The 21,196-nt window shown below is 39.3% G+C and overlaps 1 protein-coding gene across 3 annotated transcripts in view; it reads left to right on the forward strand.

The window, feature by feature from the left end:
• Window positions 1-21,196, forward strand: part of NOL4 (nucleolar protein 4) — a 207,446-nt gene that overhangs the window by 170,012 nt on the left and 16,238 nt on the right. For 2 of the 3 annotated variants that reach the window (XM_009285619.1, XM_009285620.1), the window contains one exon: window positions 3,170-3,283. The exons of the other annotated variant lie outside the window; for it this stretch is intronic. In XM_009285619.1, the coding sequence (XP_009283894.1) occupies window positions 3,170-3,283 (114 nt within the window). The remainder of the gene's footprint in view (window positions 1-3,169; window positions 3,284-21,196) is intronic. 3 annotated transcript variants of the gene reach the window in all.

The following is a 21,196-nucleotide window of genomic DNA, read 5'->3' on the forward strand; positions in this document are numbered from 1 at the left end:
GCAGGTTGTGGATCCAGGGATTGTGGGGGGAGCCTGGGAGCCCTTGGAAATAAGGACGCCTTGGCTCCCACATTTCCTGCTGTAGTCCCAGACGTGCAGGAACCAGCACTCAGCTCTCAGCTCTGCAGAAGGGATCATGGGTACCTAGAAAACGTTGGTTTGGCTGAGATCTGCAGGCTCCCTTGTGCAGAGTTGAATGATGTTGCTTTTGCCATGTTCCCCAAGGCCTTTGTGTCTCACCCTCGGATAGGGAGTTGAGAAATGTTCAGAAGCCCACAAGGACTGGGATGCTTGAGCTTCTTACAGACATGGTTTTATAGCTGGTAGACATGACAGAGGTCATGAATAATCAGAAGTATAGAAGATGAAGAAGTTAAGCTAAGCCAGAAGGGGCCTCTGAGCTTAGAAGATGGGGCTATTAATTCAGTTTATTTAAAAACATCTTTTAAAAAGTGGTTATTTCAAAGCATTTTTTTCCTCTTAGGCAAGGCTTTTCAAAATTGTTCTTTTTGACATTTCACAGATATGGCATTTCATGGAACAGAAAATCTTCTTTTTAACAGCTCTGCTGCTAGTGACAGAGGACTCTCTTCGCCTTCTCAGTCAATGCCAAACTAGTGCTCTGCCTGAGTTAAGCTGGTAGAACCTGAACCTTAATCAGATGATTTTTCTCCTGTGCTCTGTTATAGTATTTTAGTCCCCAGGTGACTCAACCGTGCATTCATTACATTCTCCCTAAGGTTCACTCTAGTTCTTGACATGAACATATCAACGGCCAGCTGCAGTGATGAGTGAGAGAAATTATGGGTTAACACATATTTCAAGAGGAAGATACTCCATTACCTGGAGATTTCCTCATTTTTGCAGGTACTAATTTTGAGTTCAATATTTCAACAGTGACCACATAACCACTGCACTCCTTTTCAGAGAAAAGCACATGACTGCTTGATTTTTACGGTAACTCTTTATTTTTTATTTTACAAAACACGTCAATAAACTTATTCTCTCCCATAAACAAAGAAGCTGGAGGAACTTGGGTGCATTTTACTTTTTGTTCAGAACATTAATTTTTTGGCTTATATGTCACCTTCGAAAAATCCATTGATGTATACGTATGGTTATAGCTCTAATTAAAGACCTGAGCTGGAGGAATTATCCAGGTGTTTACTCGCCATTTTTCAAGAACGTCATTGTGTGACCACTGCTAGAAGACCACACTGAGACTTCCATTCAGCCAATGTAGTCCATGTACCTTGAACATACATAAAACAGTGGCATGTACAGTGATACTTGGCCATGAAATACCTGGGAGGGATCTAGTGTGGCTAAGTGATGCAGTAATGTATTAAGAATAACATCACCATTCTAGGGAGGCAGAATAATAAATATAATGCTTTGTCAGTGAAAACCTTCTGCAAAGACTTACCCTCTCCTCTGGAGCTCTGAGGAATGTGTCTGTACTGTACTGTTGACTTCTGTAATAACACCAGGGTTTAACATCAGTGTCCCTCATCTCTTAGACTGATCTATTTTCAGAAGTGCCTGGGAATGCATCATTATGCAAACTGGAAAGAAGTTCAATAGTTTGTTCTGCCAAATCAATCCAAGTATATTTTATTGTAGTATTGCAGCCTCTGATTGTCTTTCTTACACAGCTGTTACACTGATGCCAGAGAGCTTGCTCTTGGATGAGTGGGGAAAAATAAGCCTATTGCACTAGTGAGGGAGACCCATAAATCCCTGTCTATTTCTAAAAGTAGTTTAGCTTCTGGTCCCAGACAGACTGTGGTCCCATGCATTAGAGAAAGTATGGTGTCAGACAAAAAATTGGCATTCTGCAGAGCACATCCAAAGTCAATAAATGGACTTTAATTTTTAAAGGTAAAAATGTAATATTAGTAATGGTTGGCTCCTCAGTTTCTGGAATGTTATGAAAGCCTTAAAATCAGTTGAGCCAATATAATGAATCTGTTCTAAGAACTGAATGGGAATACTTCAAAACTTGCTTCCAAAACTTAGTGACATTTCATAGCAGGTTCATATTTATGCTTTTAGGAGTAAGAAGGTATAACTCTTAAAAAAAAAACAAAACAAAACAAAAAACCACCCCAAACCCCCCCCACATACGGCCAGTTCCCTGGTAGGTATAAATTTACATAGTACTTTTGAGTTCAATGAAGCTTTGAAAATTTATGGAAGTTCAGAACCGGTTTAATAAATTGCAGTGGAATGGGCTTCTATGTATATCAGTATCTGTGTCATTATCCCCATTTTCTTGGTAGGTCAGATATATCTTTGTATATTAATGAAGAAGATGAGTTTTATTGTGAGCTCCATCTTTCAGAAAGATTGTTTTGCATGTAATTAGGAAAAAAAGGTGTGTAAATATTCTTCTTAATGAACTGGTAGGGAAGACCATATTGGAGTTCATAACCAACAATGGATTCTAGCGTTCCCTTGGTTTTTTGGGTTTCATTGCACCTTTAACCTAGAACATGTAAATGCTAGGAAATTGTAATGAGAGGTTTTGAATCAGAAAAAAAGAACCATATCTAGTTGAACCACAAAATATCTACATTGTTGGAAGGCTGGCTTTATCAAAAGAAAACCAGATTTTTTTTAAGTCATTTTAATCACATCAGTCATGTTGCAGCAAGGAATGCAAATATTCGTATACTACAGATTGAGACTGCTCTGAAATGTTCTGACAATCTGTTATGTTTTGAGTGATGTTTCAACCCTATCACTTGGGGTTTTTTGTTTTGCTTTTTTATGACTATAAAAAACCACTACTCATCTCTGTCACATGCTGTACAGGATAAAAAGCCTTTCAGTTTTCTTAACAAGAATCAGACGGCCAGGGTGCTGCTGGAACGCAGAGAATATGCCACTGTCTGTTCAAAGTACAGCTTAATGAGCCAGACTAAACACACTGGACAATAGAGCTGTGGGGGGAAAGGGCTTCTCATGGATCTATGGATCAGCTGCAGCTTTAACATCTAACTAGTTTCATTTTTCATCTTTACAAGTTCCATTTCCCTGTTTTGTTGGTATAAACTACATTTCAATGAGCGGACTTTCCTGCCTAGGTGACGGTATTGTGTGCTTTGAAAAAGGATATCGGGGATTATGCTAGAAATAATTTCTGTGTTTCTTTTTTCTCTCATAGTCACGACCTATTCCCTCACACCTCACTTCAGCAGTTGCAGAGAGTATCCTGGCTTCCGCCTGTGAGAGTGAAAGCAGAAATGCTGCAAAAAGGATGCGGTTGGATAGACAGCAGGTACTGTGTTGTTTGGGGGTCTACCACATCCATATTTATAAATGCACTGGACTCATTTACATAGGATGCCATGCAGAAGGGTGGTGCAATCCCTTATACGTTTCTTGCTAGCAAGAATAATTAAAATACAAAAGCTGTAGTTCTTTAAATGAATACACAAGCATGTCTTTGTCTATATTTACATAAGCTGTATGAGGGTGCCTAGTATGTTTATAATGTCCAGCTGGATAAAGCTATATATTTGCTTTTTAACGGTTGTAGATTTTGAGGGCAGATTGTGTAATCTGCTTACTAGAGTTTAAAGGAACAGAACATACAGTATATATAATTTTCATAAATAACAGAAATGATGCATGTATCTATGAGTCAGTGTGTTTATCTGTGCACATATTCTCTTTCAAAATGTGTATGCATTTGTAAATGTAAGGTGAAATAGTGTGTTTCTGAAAATACCTATTTGCCTGAAACAGAAAAGTTATTGTGATATATACCAAAATGCTGTCAATTACCTTATTAGTGAGATTTTAAAGCTCATATCAGTATTTATTTTTTCTTACGTGATTATTCACCTATTCTAGTACATTTAATTATTTTTAGTTTGCTGAGAATTGCATGTTTTCTTTCAATTTTTAAAATCAAACTGGTAGCTTGTTCCAGGCTTTGATTATTTAGTTGCTTCACGGATACAGAACGTCTGACATCCTTATTGCAAAGATCATTATGCTTTATTTCTCTTCATGATTTTCATAAAGTCCAATATCTCACTTGCTCCAAAATATGCCTCAGTCATGGTAGACAAACTTTTTGTGGAAAAGGACATTTTTTAAAAGAACATTTTTCTTTTATACATAGTCCATTGAGTTCTTTCAGGTCCTGCCCTAACTGAATAAAGAGTCCTACTACTATCCTTAGAACATTGATACCTTAGGAGCTGAGAGTGGATATTGCTATTTCTTTTTGCTGTTACATTTTTTGATAGTATTGTCATAATTGTGGTACATTTGCCTTAAGATTTACAGATCACATGGGATGTCAAAGTACGGTAATGTTAAGTATGACTTAGTTTAGAAGTGGTGCTCCTACAGATTGTGCAGGTTTTATATTCTCTCATTTGTTCTCTGATTTTTCAGTAACAACTAAAAAACAAAAAAAGAACAAAGCTCCAAAGTCGATGTGCTTACCCCAGGCAGAACTAGAAGAGACTTGTACAAACATCAGTTGCTTTCATTGCACTGGCTGGAGACTAACTTGTCCTCAGTACTCACAAAAACAGTGGCTCAGTTCCTTGGTCCAGCCAGGGTGAGGCAGAGCTTTCGAGTGATTTAGATGAGTATCCTGTAGTATTCTCCAGGGAGCCAGAGAGCTGTTTGAAGAAAAACAATTTTAGAACTGTAGACAGAAATAAAAAAGCTTATTAATAGGATTTTTCTTTCTTTTATTTGTGGTGTTACTGTCATGGAAGGATTTGGTAGCAGTTGTTGAGGGGAGAGAGATGTCTTTACTTTTCCTTACAGAATTCAAAATGTGTAGGCAGAATGGCTCCAAACTGATCATCTTAATTACAGTTGTGATGTTAAAGTAGCAAAGTTGCTTACAAAGAACAGGTGTTGGGTTCTGCTTCCTTCAGCTCCCTCCTCTTTTTGGCAGTGAGTTCCAGGAACACTGTGGAGACAGTTGCAAATAGCACCAGCCATTTGATTCAGCAATCAGTAAATTAGCTGCATTGATGTAGCTTTGGTGCTTGCAAAACTATTTGTGAATTCAGGATAGATTTGCTGAATAGTTTTGGCTGGAAAAAATTATAGGAGTGTGTGTTAGGTAGCTTCATAAAACTTAAGAGTGAGAAATTTACTCTGCAGGACAGAATAGTTAAGTCATTAGAGAAGTAGAAGATCTTGGTTCTAGCCCCAGTTCCATTGAAATTTAATTATTTACTCCAAGTATGTGACATTAACAAAGTAGATTAGATTGAGAGCAAAGCATTCCAGAATATTTCTGAGTGGGGTATTTAACACACACTACTGTGCTCAGTTCTTATGCTGAGATGGGAAGTGGACCTCTATCCTCACATCCAGGGAGAGTGCCTTATAGGTAAAAGGGCTCTATCTTTCTCGTCTTCCTATTTTTTCCTTTTACTTACTTTTAAATTTCCTTCACTTTTCTTACATATGCCCAAAATGAAATATTTTCATTGAATTTTTTTCTTAAGAAATATTTTCATTGGATTTTTTTCTTAAACAGAGAAAGGTTGACGAAGTTCAGTTCAGCATGTTGTTTCTACTGTTTCATAGCTCAAAAAAAAAAAAAAAAAGCCACCTTGTTTTCTTGTTAACATGGCTCTACTTTTCCTTTTTAAATGTAAATTTCCAAAATTGGGCATTATACCAATGGGCGGACTCAGGCTTTGAGGGACCCTTCAGTGGAAATTTGGGAGGAGGAAAGGGGAAATAAGATTTGGATAATGAAAATTACCACTTCATAAATTATATCCAGAGATCTTCTAATGGAGGACAAGCGTTAGACAGTCCTGGAAAGTAGATTGTTAAGAGGATCTGGTAAGAGCACTCATTCAGCACTTCCCCTCAGAGCTGAATGGAAGCGTTGCATTAAAGCTGCTTTATTCCTGCATGCAGCACAGTGAAGGTCTGCCTTTTATTCTCCAGAGGGGTGATCTGCCTCAAAGTGAGGTGTAATTTGCATCCCCACCACTATCTTTTACAGAATATTACCCATAAAATGTGAATGTATTAAGAACACAATGAGTGTTATGCCCAACCCTGAAGCTAAGGCAAAACTTAAGCAGCTTCCTGAATTCATTTTCTTGTCTTGTTTATGCTCTTTCCTCCTCTTCTCCATCTCTCCTCCTCTCCTTGGCACAACACAGTCCCTGAGCAGGAAGTTCTGAGCATGCTGCATGTACATCCCTAATGGAAGTCTGTGCTTTGGTAAAATAATATGAATTTCCAAACTAAATATGTTTTTGCCTACAGTGTTCATTTTAACAGTGGTTTGATGAAAAACCATCTTAATTACTGCTCAGCAAAAAGAAACAGATTAAAAGTCAAAACGGTGGAAACTTCTAAGAGCTCAATTTTTCTTTTGAACAGCTAGAGTATTGACCATACTCATGACTATGAGCTGTTTCTTTCACAAGTATTAAACATGAAGGGTTGGCTTTATATACTTAGAATCCTATGGACAGATTTGTTATCTCTTCAGAAGAAATCTTTCCAATTGTGTGTGTCTGCGCACACACAAATACTGCATCTTACGAATGACTTTCTAGAAGTATTTCTGATAGCTGCAGTGCTTAATATAGCCCTGATCTAGTGATATTAAGTCTGATACAGTTAAGTCTGAAGGAGGAAGAAGCCATCCTTCTACCTATATGCCTTAAATTCCACTCACGTGGTCTTGTATTTCCTAACTCAAGGCTGAAGATTTCTGCCTGCAAAAATCCAATTTTAAAAGTAAGTTAATGAAAACTGGTCTCACTGGCATCAACTACTTATTTTCAAAATTAGGGTTTTTTCACAGCAATAATTTATTTCGTAATGGGAAACTCAATGTGATCTTGTCTGTCAGGAAGCTAGTAACTTCCCATAGTTTTTGAAACTGCAACAATAAAAGCATTGTCAGTTTCTGAGACTTCTGTGTAAGGAATATAAATGTGTTTACTAGGTCATGGTAGCTTGGACTCCAATGCTTTGACTGTCTGACCATGTTAGATGTTACTCAAGTGCTCTCTTTAGCTTCAGTGCACTCTCATTATCTTGAGATCAAGCTCTGTTGGTTGGCCAGTAGCTTAAGTGCCGAGGAGTTACATATTTGGTACCTATTACCTGACTGAAGAGTTCTGTCACTTCCACTTTTTTATTCTGCCTGATATTAAAAGTAATTTATTCCCTTGCAAAAATTTTGTAGGTTTATATAATGAAATTGTATAGGTTTGCTGATACTCCTGCCAAACAGTGAAATGCTCATGACGCTGGGCTGGATTTGGTTGATCTTTCCACAGTCTGGATCAGACAGTGGGTACAGAGGCAATGCAGAGCTTTTGTGTTGCTCTCCAAATCGAGTCTGGATACTGAGAAAGGGTAACTCCAGTCTTGAATTTTGAGGACTTTTTTCATCACAGTTGATAAAAAAATGTAGAAACAATAATTGGATTGAACTGCTATGACTTGCTTCAGTCAGAGACAGAAGAGGCATTATCTGAATCCTTAAGATTTCCTCTGCTTCTGAGTGATATCTTGGGATGCTTTTCTGCGATAATCCTTCAAGATCTTTATTACATCTCTGGCAATATTCAGTGTGAAGCAGTTGCACTGAAGTGGAGGTTCTGGACTACTATCAACAAAGGAGTCATGAAACAAATTAAGTAGAGCTAAAATACAGCCCTTTTTACATGCATTCATTACATATGGTGAACATTTGTTGTGCCCTTCACTTTACAAACGAAATTGTGTCTTGGTTGGGCAAAAGAAGAATGATTAAATAAGTAGAAAAATCTGGAAAAAGTCATCTGGTCATTATCATCCTGGGCAGTGAACAGAGGTTGGGATGCCTGTTTTGTGGGCTGCTGCTGCAGAGGCTTTGGCTCTGTGGCTCTGCTTATTGTCAGTCACAGAAATGGAAGTTTTGTTTTAAGAGCTTAATCGTTGTCAGTCTCTGCTTCTTCCGAACAGGTATGTGCATGGTGTAGTTTTTATAAAACCTCATCATAAAACAGCCTGGAGCAGCGTTGAGCTATGGTACTCTGGAAAGTGGAGGTGGATTAGTGTTGTTACTGTCTTGTCTGAAATCAAAAAGACCAATGAAAATTCTTCAAGGGAAGATTTATGTACATTAGTATGCGAGAGGACCTGCCCCTTTATTTTTACTAAGTGAGATGAAAAGGTGAAATCTTCCTTTGGAAAAGCAAATAAGAATGGTACTAGGAAAAAATTGCCTTCACCCATATTTGGATGCAAGTGGTTTTTACAACAGCTGCCTTTTGTTTAATTGTTTTGTTGTTTAGAATTGATTCTTTTTGCATGCTGTCATGTTGCACATTTATGAATGAGCATTTTTCTTGTAATTGAAATAAGAAGTTTTTGGCGATCAAGGCAAAATGTGAGCACCTGGGAGCAAGGAGGGAGGATGAATATGGGAAAGCAGGAAAAGAACTGAATCATAGAATACTATGTCTGTAGAAGTGTATGAACCTTTCCATGGATGTATTGTGTATAGTTAGCCAGACCATTTAGAAAATTGATGTAGCTTCATTGCCACCATGTTGTTTTGTACTAGTTAGGAATCTGGACCTTTAAGAATTCATTATTATATTTGTAGATAGGAGAGTAGTGGTCACATATGACTGCAAAGCCAGTGGACTGGATTCTCCCCTGGACTCAGTCCATGTTATTTTAGCAATTTGACCTCCATTTCAGTGAGTAGTGTCATTGAAGGGCTACCATAGCATGCAGAATTTTTTGGGTAGCCAAGGGAGTGAGCTACGTACACTTCTGTCATCCTTATGCCCCAAGTAATCGTGCATGCAGCGTATGATTCTTTTGTAGTTACATAGCAAATGACAAGTTGGCCCAAAGAGAGCTTAAGCTCAGAGGAAAATGAAAGTTTTCTTACATATTTCCCATCCTAACAAAGGCATTTCTCAGTCAGAGCTAGTGCTTTTTAAAGTAGTAGGCTCTTCGCAGAGTGCTTGTCTGTCAATATTTTATAGAATATACCTGATAAAAAAAAGGCTTTCTGCATTTTCATTTTTTTTAAATGTGAATTTAAAGGGTACAGTTTCTTTTCATTCCAGAGACTAGCTGAAAATAACAAGTCAGACAACTGTATAGCCTGACAAAGGTGTTGTTCACTTCACTTTTGTTGTAAAATTTGTAATTTCTTTAGTTTGATTTAATTCAACTACTCTTTATCACTATCTATCTACAAGGCAAATGGGAGGTAATACAATGAAGCTATTAGGATATGTGTACGTCTCCATGTTCAGATGGGAGACAATTTCCCTTTCACTGAACAAACCAGTTATACGCAGACTAACTTTAATTCTTCACAAGAGATCATATTTGGAGATGGCTGCAAGACAACTTTGCAGTTGCAAGAGTATTACTTACTTCATCTCTATCTCTGCTTCAATTATTTCACTCTCTGCTAGGCATCTCAAAAAAGTTCCCTCAATGTAAACGTTAAATGTCGGGGTGTGTAAGATGAGGATAAATAAGATTAGGATAAATGTGCAGGTTATATTTCTGAGTCTTGTGGAAGCTACCAGTTTCTTTAATTATAAAAGCTAAACTCAATAGAAAAATATCTTTGATTATTTGAGCTTTTCAAGTTGATAAGAACAAGTCTATGCACTGTGCACAGACTATCATGCACTATGATGCTATGAAGCAGTTCTTTATGATAAACACTGAATGCGTTTTTTAAGAAACCTCTCATCAAGTTGACAGTTTTAATTTTTTTCCTTGCTGTGATTTGTAACCGGGCAAATTAAATATCAGTAATCATCGTGGTGGAATGAAAGATAATATCTAACCCCCAAGGAAGAGAAAGTTTAATGATCCCAGGTTTACACTGAAACATAAATTAATGTAAATTTGCAAATAGGCACTTTAAACACATTCTTCACCCCCATTCTAGTTTGGGGGATAAAAGGAAGGCAAATCTAAAGTTTTCAGTGCTTTAGTAGGATATGAATAGGGTGTTAAGTATATTGCAACATTTAGTAATTTTAACAATATTGCTTTTAGCTGTTAGAGGAGAAGGAGTAGGTGGCTATTAGGTTTCTGACAAAGCAATTATGGCCTAGACACATATGCTGGGAGCTGACCTGACATTTGCCTCTGGATAGTTGTCATAGCAGCAACCTGAATAGAGCAGCTTGATACAAGTGCCGGTTGCAGACTGGGTACGGGTTCTGTGCTAATGCAATACATCTGAATATTAATAAAAGTGCACATGTACTGCCACTTGGAAATCACCGCTACTGTGTTTCCTTCCATTTTTATCTAATTCCTAAATGTTCATTTTTAAAGAAATTGAGATTTGTAAGGAGATGTTAATGATCTGCCTTCAAACAATTTCTGGTGCTGTTTCTCTGCATGTAACAAGGGGGTTGACCTAAAGAAAGACTCTTCAAGCCCAGTTTTATTAAAAAAAAAAAAAGTCTGGCTGATGCAGACCAGGAGCAGTTTGTGTCTCTGTTAAGAAGGAAGGAAATTACTTGTGGACAAATTACAGGTAATTGTAAAACTGTTTTGGAAGAAACTAATTAAAAATCTGAATTGCAGTGAGGGCATGGACCTCCATTTCAGGATCATTGTATCTGGCTTTCAGCAGTGCGTGGCTGATGCCAGGAGCAGTTTGTGTCTCTGTTAAGAAGGAAGGAAATTACTGGTGGACAAATTACAGGTAATTGTAAAACTGTTTTGGAAGAAACTAATTAAAAATCTGAATTGCAGTGAGGGCATGGACCTCCATTTCAGGATCATTGTATCTGGCTTTCAGCAGTGCGGGGGAAGACACCTTTGAACCTTCATAATTTGAGGACAGAGAATTTGTGTTTCAGCTGTGCCACTAATGCGCAGCTTCTAAATCTTGACACACTCAGCAGTTATTTCCTGTATTACCCTTCATACAGCAGGAAAGAAGGAAGAAGGACATATATTTGTGTCCCCGTGTGTACGTTGTTCTCTTTCCCGATCAATGCGTACTGCAGCTCCCAGGAGGAAGGAAGAAACAAATTGTAGGGTTCTTAAATGCTCTCTTTATTCTGTTGTTTACATTATGTGTTTTTGTATCAAGGGCAGATTTGGACAATATTGGTTACAGAAAAGGGAGCTTTGCAAAAATACCTCCCAGTGGACACTGGAGAATGCCCTGCTGAGGCAGTGCTTCTGTGGCAGAAAGCTGCGAATTCAGAGGGAGCATGAAGAAGCGGTTTTGTTGCAGGGAGGTGGAGTCCTTGCCACAGCTATTCAGTATGCAGGAAGAGCACATCAACTATACATCCTTGTTAGAGGTGGAGGAGAAAGCATCAGGAGTTCCCTTCCTCTTGGGTTTCACAGAGCCTAATTTGCTCTAGAGGATGGGAAAGAAAAGGCACTTCATCCATGCTGACCACAAATCGGGGCAGTGCGGAGGGATGGGGCCATGTCCTCTCTCTGCTGTATATTTACATAAGACCTGAAAAATTCCAGCTCAAAGTGATTTTTGCTTCAGAATGGGAGGCTTGCAGAGTCTTAGACAATAGAAAAGAGCAAAGGGAAGCAGATAGTTCACTTAACATAAAGCAAACAAATAGAAATTGGAATACCAAAAACCGCAAGAGGCAAAAGTCACTTTAACTTACAAAGAGCTCGATGCTTCTTACACTACAGAAGCTTTATTAATAATAGCTTTTTGTATTCAGACATCTCTTTGTGATTTGGTATTTAGTAGGGATCAGAGTGATTTCTGTACTTCAGTACTTTATCCTTTTTTACCTGTGTTCAAAATGATCACTAAGATGACTGTAATGTCCTTGAGTACCCACATGCTAGTTTGCATTTCAGGCCTTGTTCACTTCCATCATTTCCCCACCTAATGATTATTTTACTTCTGAGTTGGTCTTTGGTTTGCTTTCGTGGTTCCAAATGCTTTAACCACTGAGGCACAAAATGTTATGCAGGCACCATTTAGCTGCATGTGGATTATCGTCAAGAGATCAAATTATGTACTAGTATTGGGAAACTTAGCTTCCTACCCAGAATGCACTGGCCATATTGTCAAGGGGGAGAAAATAAGCGGTATGCATTGTAATTTTAAATCCTGCTGCCTTTCAAGTCAGTGGCAAAATTCCTGATTTCAGCAGTGCTGGATAGGGTTCTGTTATTAGCAGATGCAGCTGGAAGGGACTGCCGAGTATCACAGGGCAACCCCCCTCTCTCCACGCTCCAGCCCAACCTACATTAAATTTGCTACATGTATTGGAAAGGAATAATGTGCAAGGCATGCAATTGCAAATAATTTCATGCCTTGGATTTACAGTGAGGCCCTAAGGTGAGCAGCTAATTTTTTACCTCAACACAGAGATCATTAAATCAGAAAATGCTTTATTTTTCCAGGCTCTTCGTGCTGAGCGTATATGGTTGAATTTCAAGCTGCTGGTTTCAGAGAACATTTTAAACACTCCAAGCTGCAATAAGATCTTGAATGTGAAGTAAAATTGATGCCAATGTAAGTTTTCTGTTCTGGAGGTTGATAAAGCTGAAGGCTCAGAAATGAAGTGTCGGGTTGTTTCTTGGACAGGAAGTTTTAAACAACCTTATCCCCCTTCCTACCATAGGTGGAATGAAAATGAACAGGGACAACAGTCTTCTGCCCTGTGTCTTTAATATCCATCTCCTGCCAAGGAGACAGAAGAGGAAAGGATGGTGGAAATGTAGATATAAAAGTTCTCTCCTCAGGCCCAAAGATGGAGGTTTTGGAGCCAGGGCTTTTGTTCTCCCCGCTACCGTGTAGAAAGCCAGGAAAAGAGAGCTTTTTACTTATCCCTCCGTTTCATGTGGCAAGAAGATATTAAATGTGAAGCATTTTCTTGCCTGTCAGATGTTTCTAGCATAGAGACAAGTATGTTAAAAGCATGATTTTGTCTTTCCTTTCCTGTGTTTAGCTAATGATTTCATTGCACAGACCCTCCTGCCTACAGCACAGGCAGAGAATAATGTTTCTGGTGAGTAAATCCCTATTATCATGCAGAGTTTAGGCCAGTTTAATGAAATCAATGCAAACTCAGGGTGCATGTGCAAACTCTTACTTTTCAAGAGTGGCTTTGGTTAATGAATTAGTAGATTTAGAAGACTCTTAACAATCATAAATTACTCCTAAATACAAAGCATCAGTTGCACAATGGATTCAGATGTATTCCTCAGTTAGAACAGTGCAATTCTCCATGCAGAAAATATATGTAGAAATGTATGCACAGACTGCTTATGTTTGGTAGCAGGAACATGTTTGTGATTCAACAACTGGCTTGATGTCCCTAAACTAAATTTAGAAACATATTTTTCTAAGAAAAAAAATTGTAATAAGCAGTGGGAGCAGGAGCTGAATGCATTGCCTGGGAGCAGCACCAGCTGCTAAAGAGGCTAGGCACAGGGCAAGGCAGCCAAGCAGGCTGTGGCCAGCAGCCCAGGCATTGTGCCAGAAGAATCCTCCCCTGAAATGAGAATATTTGGGGAATAGATTTGTACTGCAGTGCACAAATTTCATGCTTATTACTCATGGTATTTCATATTAAGCTTCAGTTTTACTGTCTCCATTAATGAAGCACATCAGAAAGTGCATCCTCCAAAGGCCAGTCAAAGTTCATTTCTTTGTTTCTTCCAATGGCTTATGCTACTCTGGTTTGATGATTGTGGAATCAAAAGGCCATAACCCAAAGCATATCTACTGAATCTTTTAAAATACAGGCCTTAAATATCTTCTTATCTACTGAATCTTTTAAAATACAGAACCCTCACAGTAAGGCAGTTAAAGGATGTGCACCAAATTCTGTCTAAAATTTCGAGCAGGTCTTCTTCAATAGCAAAACATTTTCTTTCTACTAAATAGTTTGAGACAGGGTGGGGAGGTCAGGGTTTTCTTAAAATACCTTTTATTTTTAAAAGATTTTTTCTTTTTTTTTTTTAAACTGTAAAAGTCAAGTTGTACCTGGGGCAGTGTTCAAAAACAGACATCCTGCATTGAATTCATAGAAAGAATTTTGGTTTTCACAAACATGCAGTTCAAGTTTTAACGCAGATTTGAAAGAAAATAATTAGCAATCAAATATATCAAACACGGGGTAAAATATCTTTAAAATATCTGAACATACTGTTGAAAACAAGAACCAGTCATTAAGTGCATGCAAAAAAGTAATTGCTCACGTTCTAACAGACAAGAAAACTGTTTTTCTTAAAAGACAGCCATCTATAACTCCCACTGGAATTTACCTGTGGAAGAGACACCATACTGTAAATATGGCAATATGCTGGAATCTCCAGCGTGCTTATTTTTTTCCTTTTCAAAGCAGAACACACAGACATTTTTAATTAGTTGAAACTGAGGAAGTTAATTCAAGATTGACCTCAAATGCTTCATGTCTAGGCTATCATCTTCTGTTTCTAAACGAAGAAGAATTTCATTTAGAATCTAATATAAGGTGCTTTGGTCCATTCCCCCTGCCACAGAGTCCAATATGTGTAATATTAAAAGAAAATGTGGAGCAGAAGAGAAATAGGAAAAAGCACTCAGAAGTCCAAATTATACTCCATAATTTTCCAATAAAGTCCTTTTGAGTAGTTGCATCTCCATACCCCAGAGCTAGCAGGTGTATGGAAAGCTGTTTTGTGTCAAGAAAATGTGCTGTCAGTGGTGGGAGTGATACCAGTTGTAATGCAGTAGATGAAGAGACCTATAGTGGGAGGTTTAATTATATTGACCGTGATGATATTGTAGTAATAAATCTGCAAAGCTGGCACAAGCATTGCTCCAATACTCCTACACACTTTCCCCTGCATGCTCCCTAAACATTTGATTCACGAGTTTAAAAGTTTTCTCTGTTGGTGCCCTGGTGCCACAGTCCTCCTGCACTGAATGGAGTAATGCTGATCTAGCCCATCGTTGTCACTAAAAAATGGCATGTTGGCAAGGGGGAACAGAAACGTCTCTCCCTATAGGAGTGCCTCACTGCGATAATTTCTTGAGGACAGTACACATAAGTATGAAAAATGCGGGCAAAAATGCTTGATTGTGGTCATAAAAGTGGAGCTGCCTGAGGCATAGCAAGGCTTGTTCTGAATGGGAGGAATATACCGCAAAGGAGGAATTCCTCTCGCTTTGCATCCTTCGGTTCAGCAGTAAGTACTGCTACGCCTTTGTCATCATGCATCAGTTTCAGCAATACATTGGTTCATTCAGCACCATTACCTGCAGGCAAAACTGCTCTTGGGATGGGAAAAGATGACATTGTTTTCTTGCTGTTTATGTTGTTTCTGTTTGGAAGAAAGGTCAGATATTCAGACTCCTCCATTTGTACTGCCTGTCAATGAGGAAGCAGCAAAAATGATCAGTAGCCATGTTCTTCTGCAAGATGCTGGCCACTGCAAAGAAATTGGCTTTGAAAGGACTAGAGGGGATATGCAGCAACATGAGAATAAACATAAGATAACCTGTACATCATTTCCACTGAAGTTTTACCTTTATTTTCTTCAGATTTTCAGCTAATCTAATTTCAGCAGGGGCATCCTAGGTCCTGGAGTTCATATTGCAGTGCTTCACTTTCGCGATCAGGCATGTACCAAATGAGCTCTCTTAGGAGCAGGCTTAGCAAGCCTGCTCCCATGGTCCTGTGCCTTGAGCTATCTTAAGCTGAGAGATCTATGGAGGTGTCACAGGGAAGGAAAGGACCCTTTCATATTCTCTCTGGTCCCATCCTCTGTGGCAGGCTGAAGGAGTCGTTGATGCAGTCTCCCAAAACTGGCTTTCCTTTGAAGGAAAATGTTGACTTGAGAGTGCATGGGGAGGTGCAAATAGAGGAGGTGGGGATTCTCAAGGTTGACTACTGAAGCAAGGCCTAAATCCATAACTCATGATAAGGCCCAAGGCAAGGGCCATGCTGTGCTGTTCTTTAGGTCAGAGTTAAAATCTGCCTTTGTTTTCTGCCTATCCTGAGAGGAAGACATTCTATATGAGGCCTGGGCCCTAAACATACAAAATGATCAAGCAAAAATGATCAGTAGCCATGTTCTTCTGCAAGATGCTGGCCACTGCAAAGAAATTGGCTTTGAAAGGACTAGAGGGGATAGGCAGCAACATGAGAATAAACATAAGATAACCTGTACATCATTTCCACTGAAGTTTTACCTTTATTTTCTTCAGATTTTCAGCTAATCTAATTTCAGCAGGGGCATCCTAGGTCCTGGAGTTCATATTGCAGTGCTTCACTTTCGCGATCAGGCATGTACCAAATGAGCTCTCTTAGGAGCAGGCTTAGCAAGCCTGCTCCCATGGTCCTGTGCCTTGAGCTATCTTAAGCTGAGAGATCTATGGAGGTGTCACAGGGAAGGAAAGGACCCTTTCATATTCTCTCTGGTCCCATCCTCTGTGGCAGGCTGAAGGAGTCGTTGATGCAGTCTCCCAAAACTGGCTTTCCTTTGAAGGAAAATGTTGACTTGAGAGTGCATGGGGAGGTGCAAATAGAGGAGGTGGGGATTCTCAAGGTTGACTACTGAAGCAAGGCCTAAATCCATAACTCATGATAAGGCCCAAGGCAAGGGCCATGCTGTGCTGTTCTTTAGGTCAGAGTTAAAATCTGCCTTTGTTTTCTGCCTATCCTGAGAGGAAGACATTCTATATGAGGCCTGGGCCCTAACAAATCTCTCTGCTGGTACAACAGGGAGGAGCAAAAGTTCCACCTGCCCCCTCTCCTCTGGTGTTCCTCTGCAAAGCAGAAGATGGTGGCCCTGAAGATTCTTCTGCTCTTTGCATGGCACCTTTGTCCCTTTGTCTGAATTTGGACCACTTTCTCCATGGGAAATGTCACATGTATTTTGTGAAATACATCGTGAGCCCATAGGAGTTTTGCCAAAACTCAAAGGCATTGGCACAGTTTATGTACTCAAACCAGCTCCGGTTCTGCCTCTTACATGCCTGTAGCTCTTTGTAATCCAGTGCTGGCCATCGTTGGATGCATTATTTAAAATTGCACTGAGGAAGTCATTGCTGTGCATACACTGCAGTGCACTATGCAGTCTTGCACTATGCACCTGTCTTGTATGTTGAGACAACTTTCAATTAATAGTGGTGAAACCATTAGCTAACTAAATTTTTTCATACATTAAAATTCTCTAGAAAAATAAAGAGCATGACCATGTCCAATATAACTTACGAAATAGTTTATGAAGGGTGATAACTGCAACCTAAGACAAGAACAGCAGGAGCTATAGAGAAAGTTAACTTGCAGGACACTTTCTGTCGTTAGTGCACCTCAAATGTGATTGCTACATTGAGTTACACTTTTTAACATTCCTTTGTCCCTGATGGAAAAAAGCACACCAGGGAAAGTACATTCAAAAATCAGCTATCTATCTAGAACTTCACTAAAGAACAGTAAGTTTATCTCAAGCACCACAGAAGAAGATAAATGCTATCCTTTTACATTTGGACAGAGAGAGACATGGTCCTTCAGAAGAATCCAGTTTCTCTTTCCCCAGTGACTTTTCATCACAGTTATCTACACTGTAGGAATAGCTCATCTGTGCTCAACCAGCAGCACTGGTGACCTCTGAAAGCTCATGTTGCTCTTCTGCTATCACAGTGGATAATGAACTGGCTAAAGCTGACAGGCTATGAAAAATGATCCCTCTGCTTTGCTATTGCTCCAACAAAAGTGATTCTCCGACAGCTCCTTGCAACAACCATCTGAGTACCTCTTCCAAAAAAGTTTTCTATTCTGCAGGTGAAGTGGCAGCGGTGAAAAAACAAGACTCAAATACTGCAATGTGAAAACACCAACCTTTTATTTAAGGTTAACATACCCATTCCAGTATATAAATAATGTGTCATTCTATGAGAAATGCAGAAAACTGAGGTTCATTTTTCTCTCTTCTACACAATAGCACCTTTTTATTTTGATCTTCTTTTTCTGTGTCAGTCTCATGCTTTCATTTCTTGTTGAACACTGGCTCGTGTCATTTTTGATGCCTGGTGACAGCACTGATGCTGGCAGTTCATTTCAGTGTTAATAACCTGAAAGCAAAAGGAACCTACTGCCCTTCTAATCTGAAACTGAAGCATGGTGCTTTCTTTTCTTGGCTCTACACCCTGTGTCAGGAGGACAGTTTGGAGGTCCTTGAACTTTTGGCTGCTAACTTAATGTTTTGATAGGTGCTCTTCAAGTTCCCACATCACCATTGGCATTACAGGGAGTTTCGATGCCTAACTGGACTCTGTATTACACCTGATTTAGCTCAATTAGACTATATCAATATTTCCTCACCATCTAAAAAATTATATTTATCATTTTTTATCTAAAATAGGAAAAGCATTTTGATACTGTACTGGACTTCATAGCAAAATCATCATTAATACCTAGACTTCTGGCAGTAACATGTTCAATACAGTTGCATCTGCATGCTAGGGGCACTTTTTCATATAATGTTATGTCTATGCCAGAAAATTCTATGCTGAGACTGATGTGCTGTCCATGTAATGATGAGATGATAAAGAGAAGCAAGGAGGGTGGGATACAGGGTATGCACTACGGGTCACAGACAAGGGAGAGGCAGCAATCTCTGGGTGTTTAAAAAGGGGACACCTTCCAGACCCTGCAATGGGAACCAAGAATCCCATGGCTCATCTTCCTTTAAACGCCCTGCTCTGTGCAGATGATGATGGCCGCTTACCGTGGCAGCTGCTTCTCTGCGCAGGAGCCAGAAAACTCTAAGCTGAGACTGATGTCTCTCCATGAAATGATGAGATGATAGACTCACAGCTAAAGCATGAATGTTCAGCTTAGCTGGAATACCCAGCTCCAACTGAGCTACAAATTGAGCAGTATGTCACACAAGAACAGGCTTTCTCATTTTTTTACATACTTGATTTAAGTAAGTAAAAGCGAAGAAAATAATGCAGAGAGAGTGGTAGAGAAAAACATGGTCTAGATCTGATAACAGAGGGTGGGAAATAGAAAGCTGTGCAGTCCCCCCAGCTGTTCCTTACCAGAGGAGAAATAGTGTGCATGCCCAAGAACAGCAATTATGGCCCTCTTGATTTCACTGCTAAGTCCACCCTGAATTATCAAAACCCTTCCCAATCTAAAGAATATCTAGCATGAGTTCTGTGATATTATTTGAACTTGACTTCGTGTTTTATTTTAGCCAGTTTGCTCAAATTTACTCTTAGTACTTCTGGGGAAAACCTCAGGGGTCTTTCTGCTGGTTGTGCGTAGACCTCATCCATAATTCTAGTGCCTTATCCTCTGACGAAGACCTGGAATGCTGTTTATGAAGGACAACTAAACTTAAAGGGGAAGGAATCTGTCCAGAGGTGCAATTATTTTTTAAATCTATCTGTCCTGATGATAGACAACAGGACAGGACAACAGGTTATGGGACTGTCAATGGATGCATCATTTTAAAGAATTCTGTGACTAGCCTGAGAGGTGGAGAAATACCCAAGTATAGATATATTATCTGTCTTGGAAAGTTATCAGAGAATAACTTTGCCCCTCAGATAAAATATATCTGTGGTATGTTTTAAATATTTTCCTAGGCAGACTATAAAGATTCTAGCAATTCAATTTTCAGGTTTCAGCTATGGGTCTGGTGTGATGATTTGAAATCTCAGGTAGATGTTAATTTTGGATTAATAATCCCTTAATATAATACAGGGACTGGAAATTTTGTAGAACTTTATTCAAAATAGTTTTGAGGTATGAAAGCACGATCCAGCATGGCAAACAGGTCACACAAATTAACTTTTCTGTGCACAAATTCATCAGGGAACCTGTAGCAAATGCTTGGCTTTTCTCATTGTGAGTACTGAAACTCTGCTGACTTCAACTGAAAATCTGGCTTTTGCTCATTGTGTTGTAAGAGAAATAAGGCTTTCTGGGGAAGGTAGTATCTTTTATTAGATCAGCTTTTGGGCACAGAAGTTCTCCTCCTGGTCTAGGAAAAGGTACTACCTTCTTCTACAAACCTTACCTTGCCTCCATGCTTAGATCACAGCTGTAAGAGCACCTCCTACAATATTAAATGATGTCGTCCTTTTAAAGGACTATAAATATGCAGTACTTTAAATATGAAGGTCAGCCAATGCAAAGGACTGCTGTGAAGCTTCATTTGGATTTCAAACTCAGTGAATTATGTAGATCTATTTCATTTTGTTCAGGCCTCCCTAGTCTTGGACAGGTTTTATTTAGTGAGTAGTAATCCCAACACAAACCTTAGCAACTGGAGAGGGGAGAAAGAATGTGCAATGGAAACCAAAACTAAAGTGAAAACTCACATCCATCATTTGCAGAAATACCATTTCCACCATTGCTAAGCACACTGAGTCAACAGCCTTATTGCAGTGTTAAAGGAAAATATAGCCTACTGTGACGTGCCAAAATAATGTTTAGCTGTCTAGGCTTCCAGGATATTGGTCATAAAATTAAAAGCTGGGTCAAACACTAGAGAATTAATTTAATGTAATTAAAGCTAATAAAAGATCCAGTGTTCTGTCAGAACAACGTGTGTCATCCAAGCAGTTAGTAGTATCATCACTTATTAAGATTACCTGACACTTTCCATTATAATACTAGGTATGCAGTTTGGCAATAATTTCATGACTTCAGCCCCCAGGGATTACATTTACTGTTCTGTATGTCTTCCATCTGTTGAACTCTTTCAGAGAAAACTTAAGCCATTTTCAAGGGTTTGCTAGGCGAGAAGACTGAAACTGAGATGGAGGGTAGAAGATGAAACTGGAGAAGCAAGGAGGATGGGATGGGGAGTCAGGGATTTTGAAGAGACAGTATGAAATAAGTTTGAAGAGACAGAGCACAAGGTATACATGATCAGGTCACGGGCAGGGAAACAGCGGTGATCTCCAGGCGTCTAAGAAGGGGCCACCTTCTGGGCCCTGCAATGGGAGCCAAGAATCCTGTGGCTCATCCTCCTTTAAAAACCTTGCTCCATGCAGACCATGACAGCTGTTTACCCCGGCAGCTTCTTCTCTGCGCAAGAGCTGAGATGGGCAGAGAGCTCCCAGCCCCACAGTCCCCTGCAGATTCAGCAGGGTGCCCCATGATAGAACTTCTGAGTTTCTTCCTATTATTTTAAAAATTAAGTTACACAAAGAAAAGCCTGTTATGTTATTATGGTTGCAGAA

This window comes from Aptenodytes forsteri, unplaced genomic scaffold (assembly GCF_000699145.1).
Source record: "Aptenodytes forsteri isolate BGI_AS27 unplaced genomic scaffold, ASM69914v1 Scaffold23, whole genome shotgun sequence".
In the NCBI taxonomy this organism is placed as follows: domain Eukaryota; kingdom Metazoa; phylum Chordata; class Aves; order Sphenisciformes; family Spheniscidae; genus Aptenodytes; species Aptenodytes forsteri.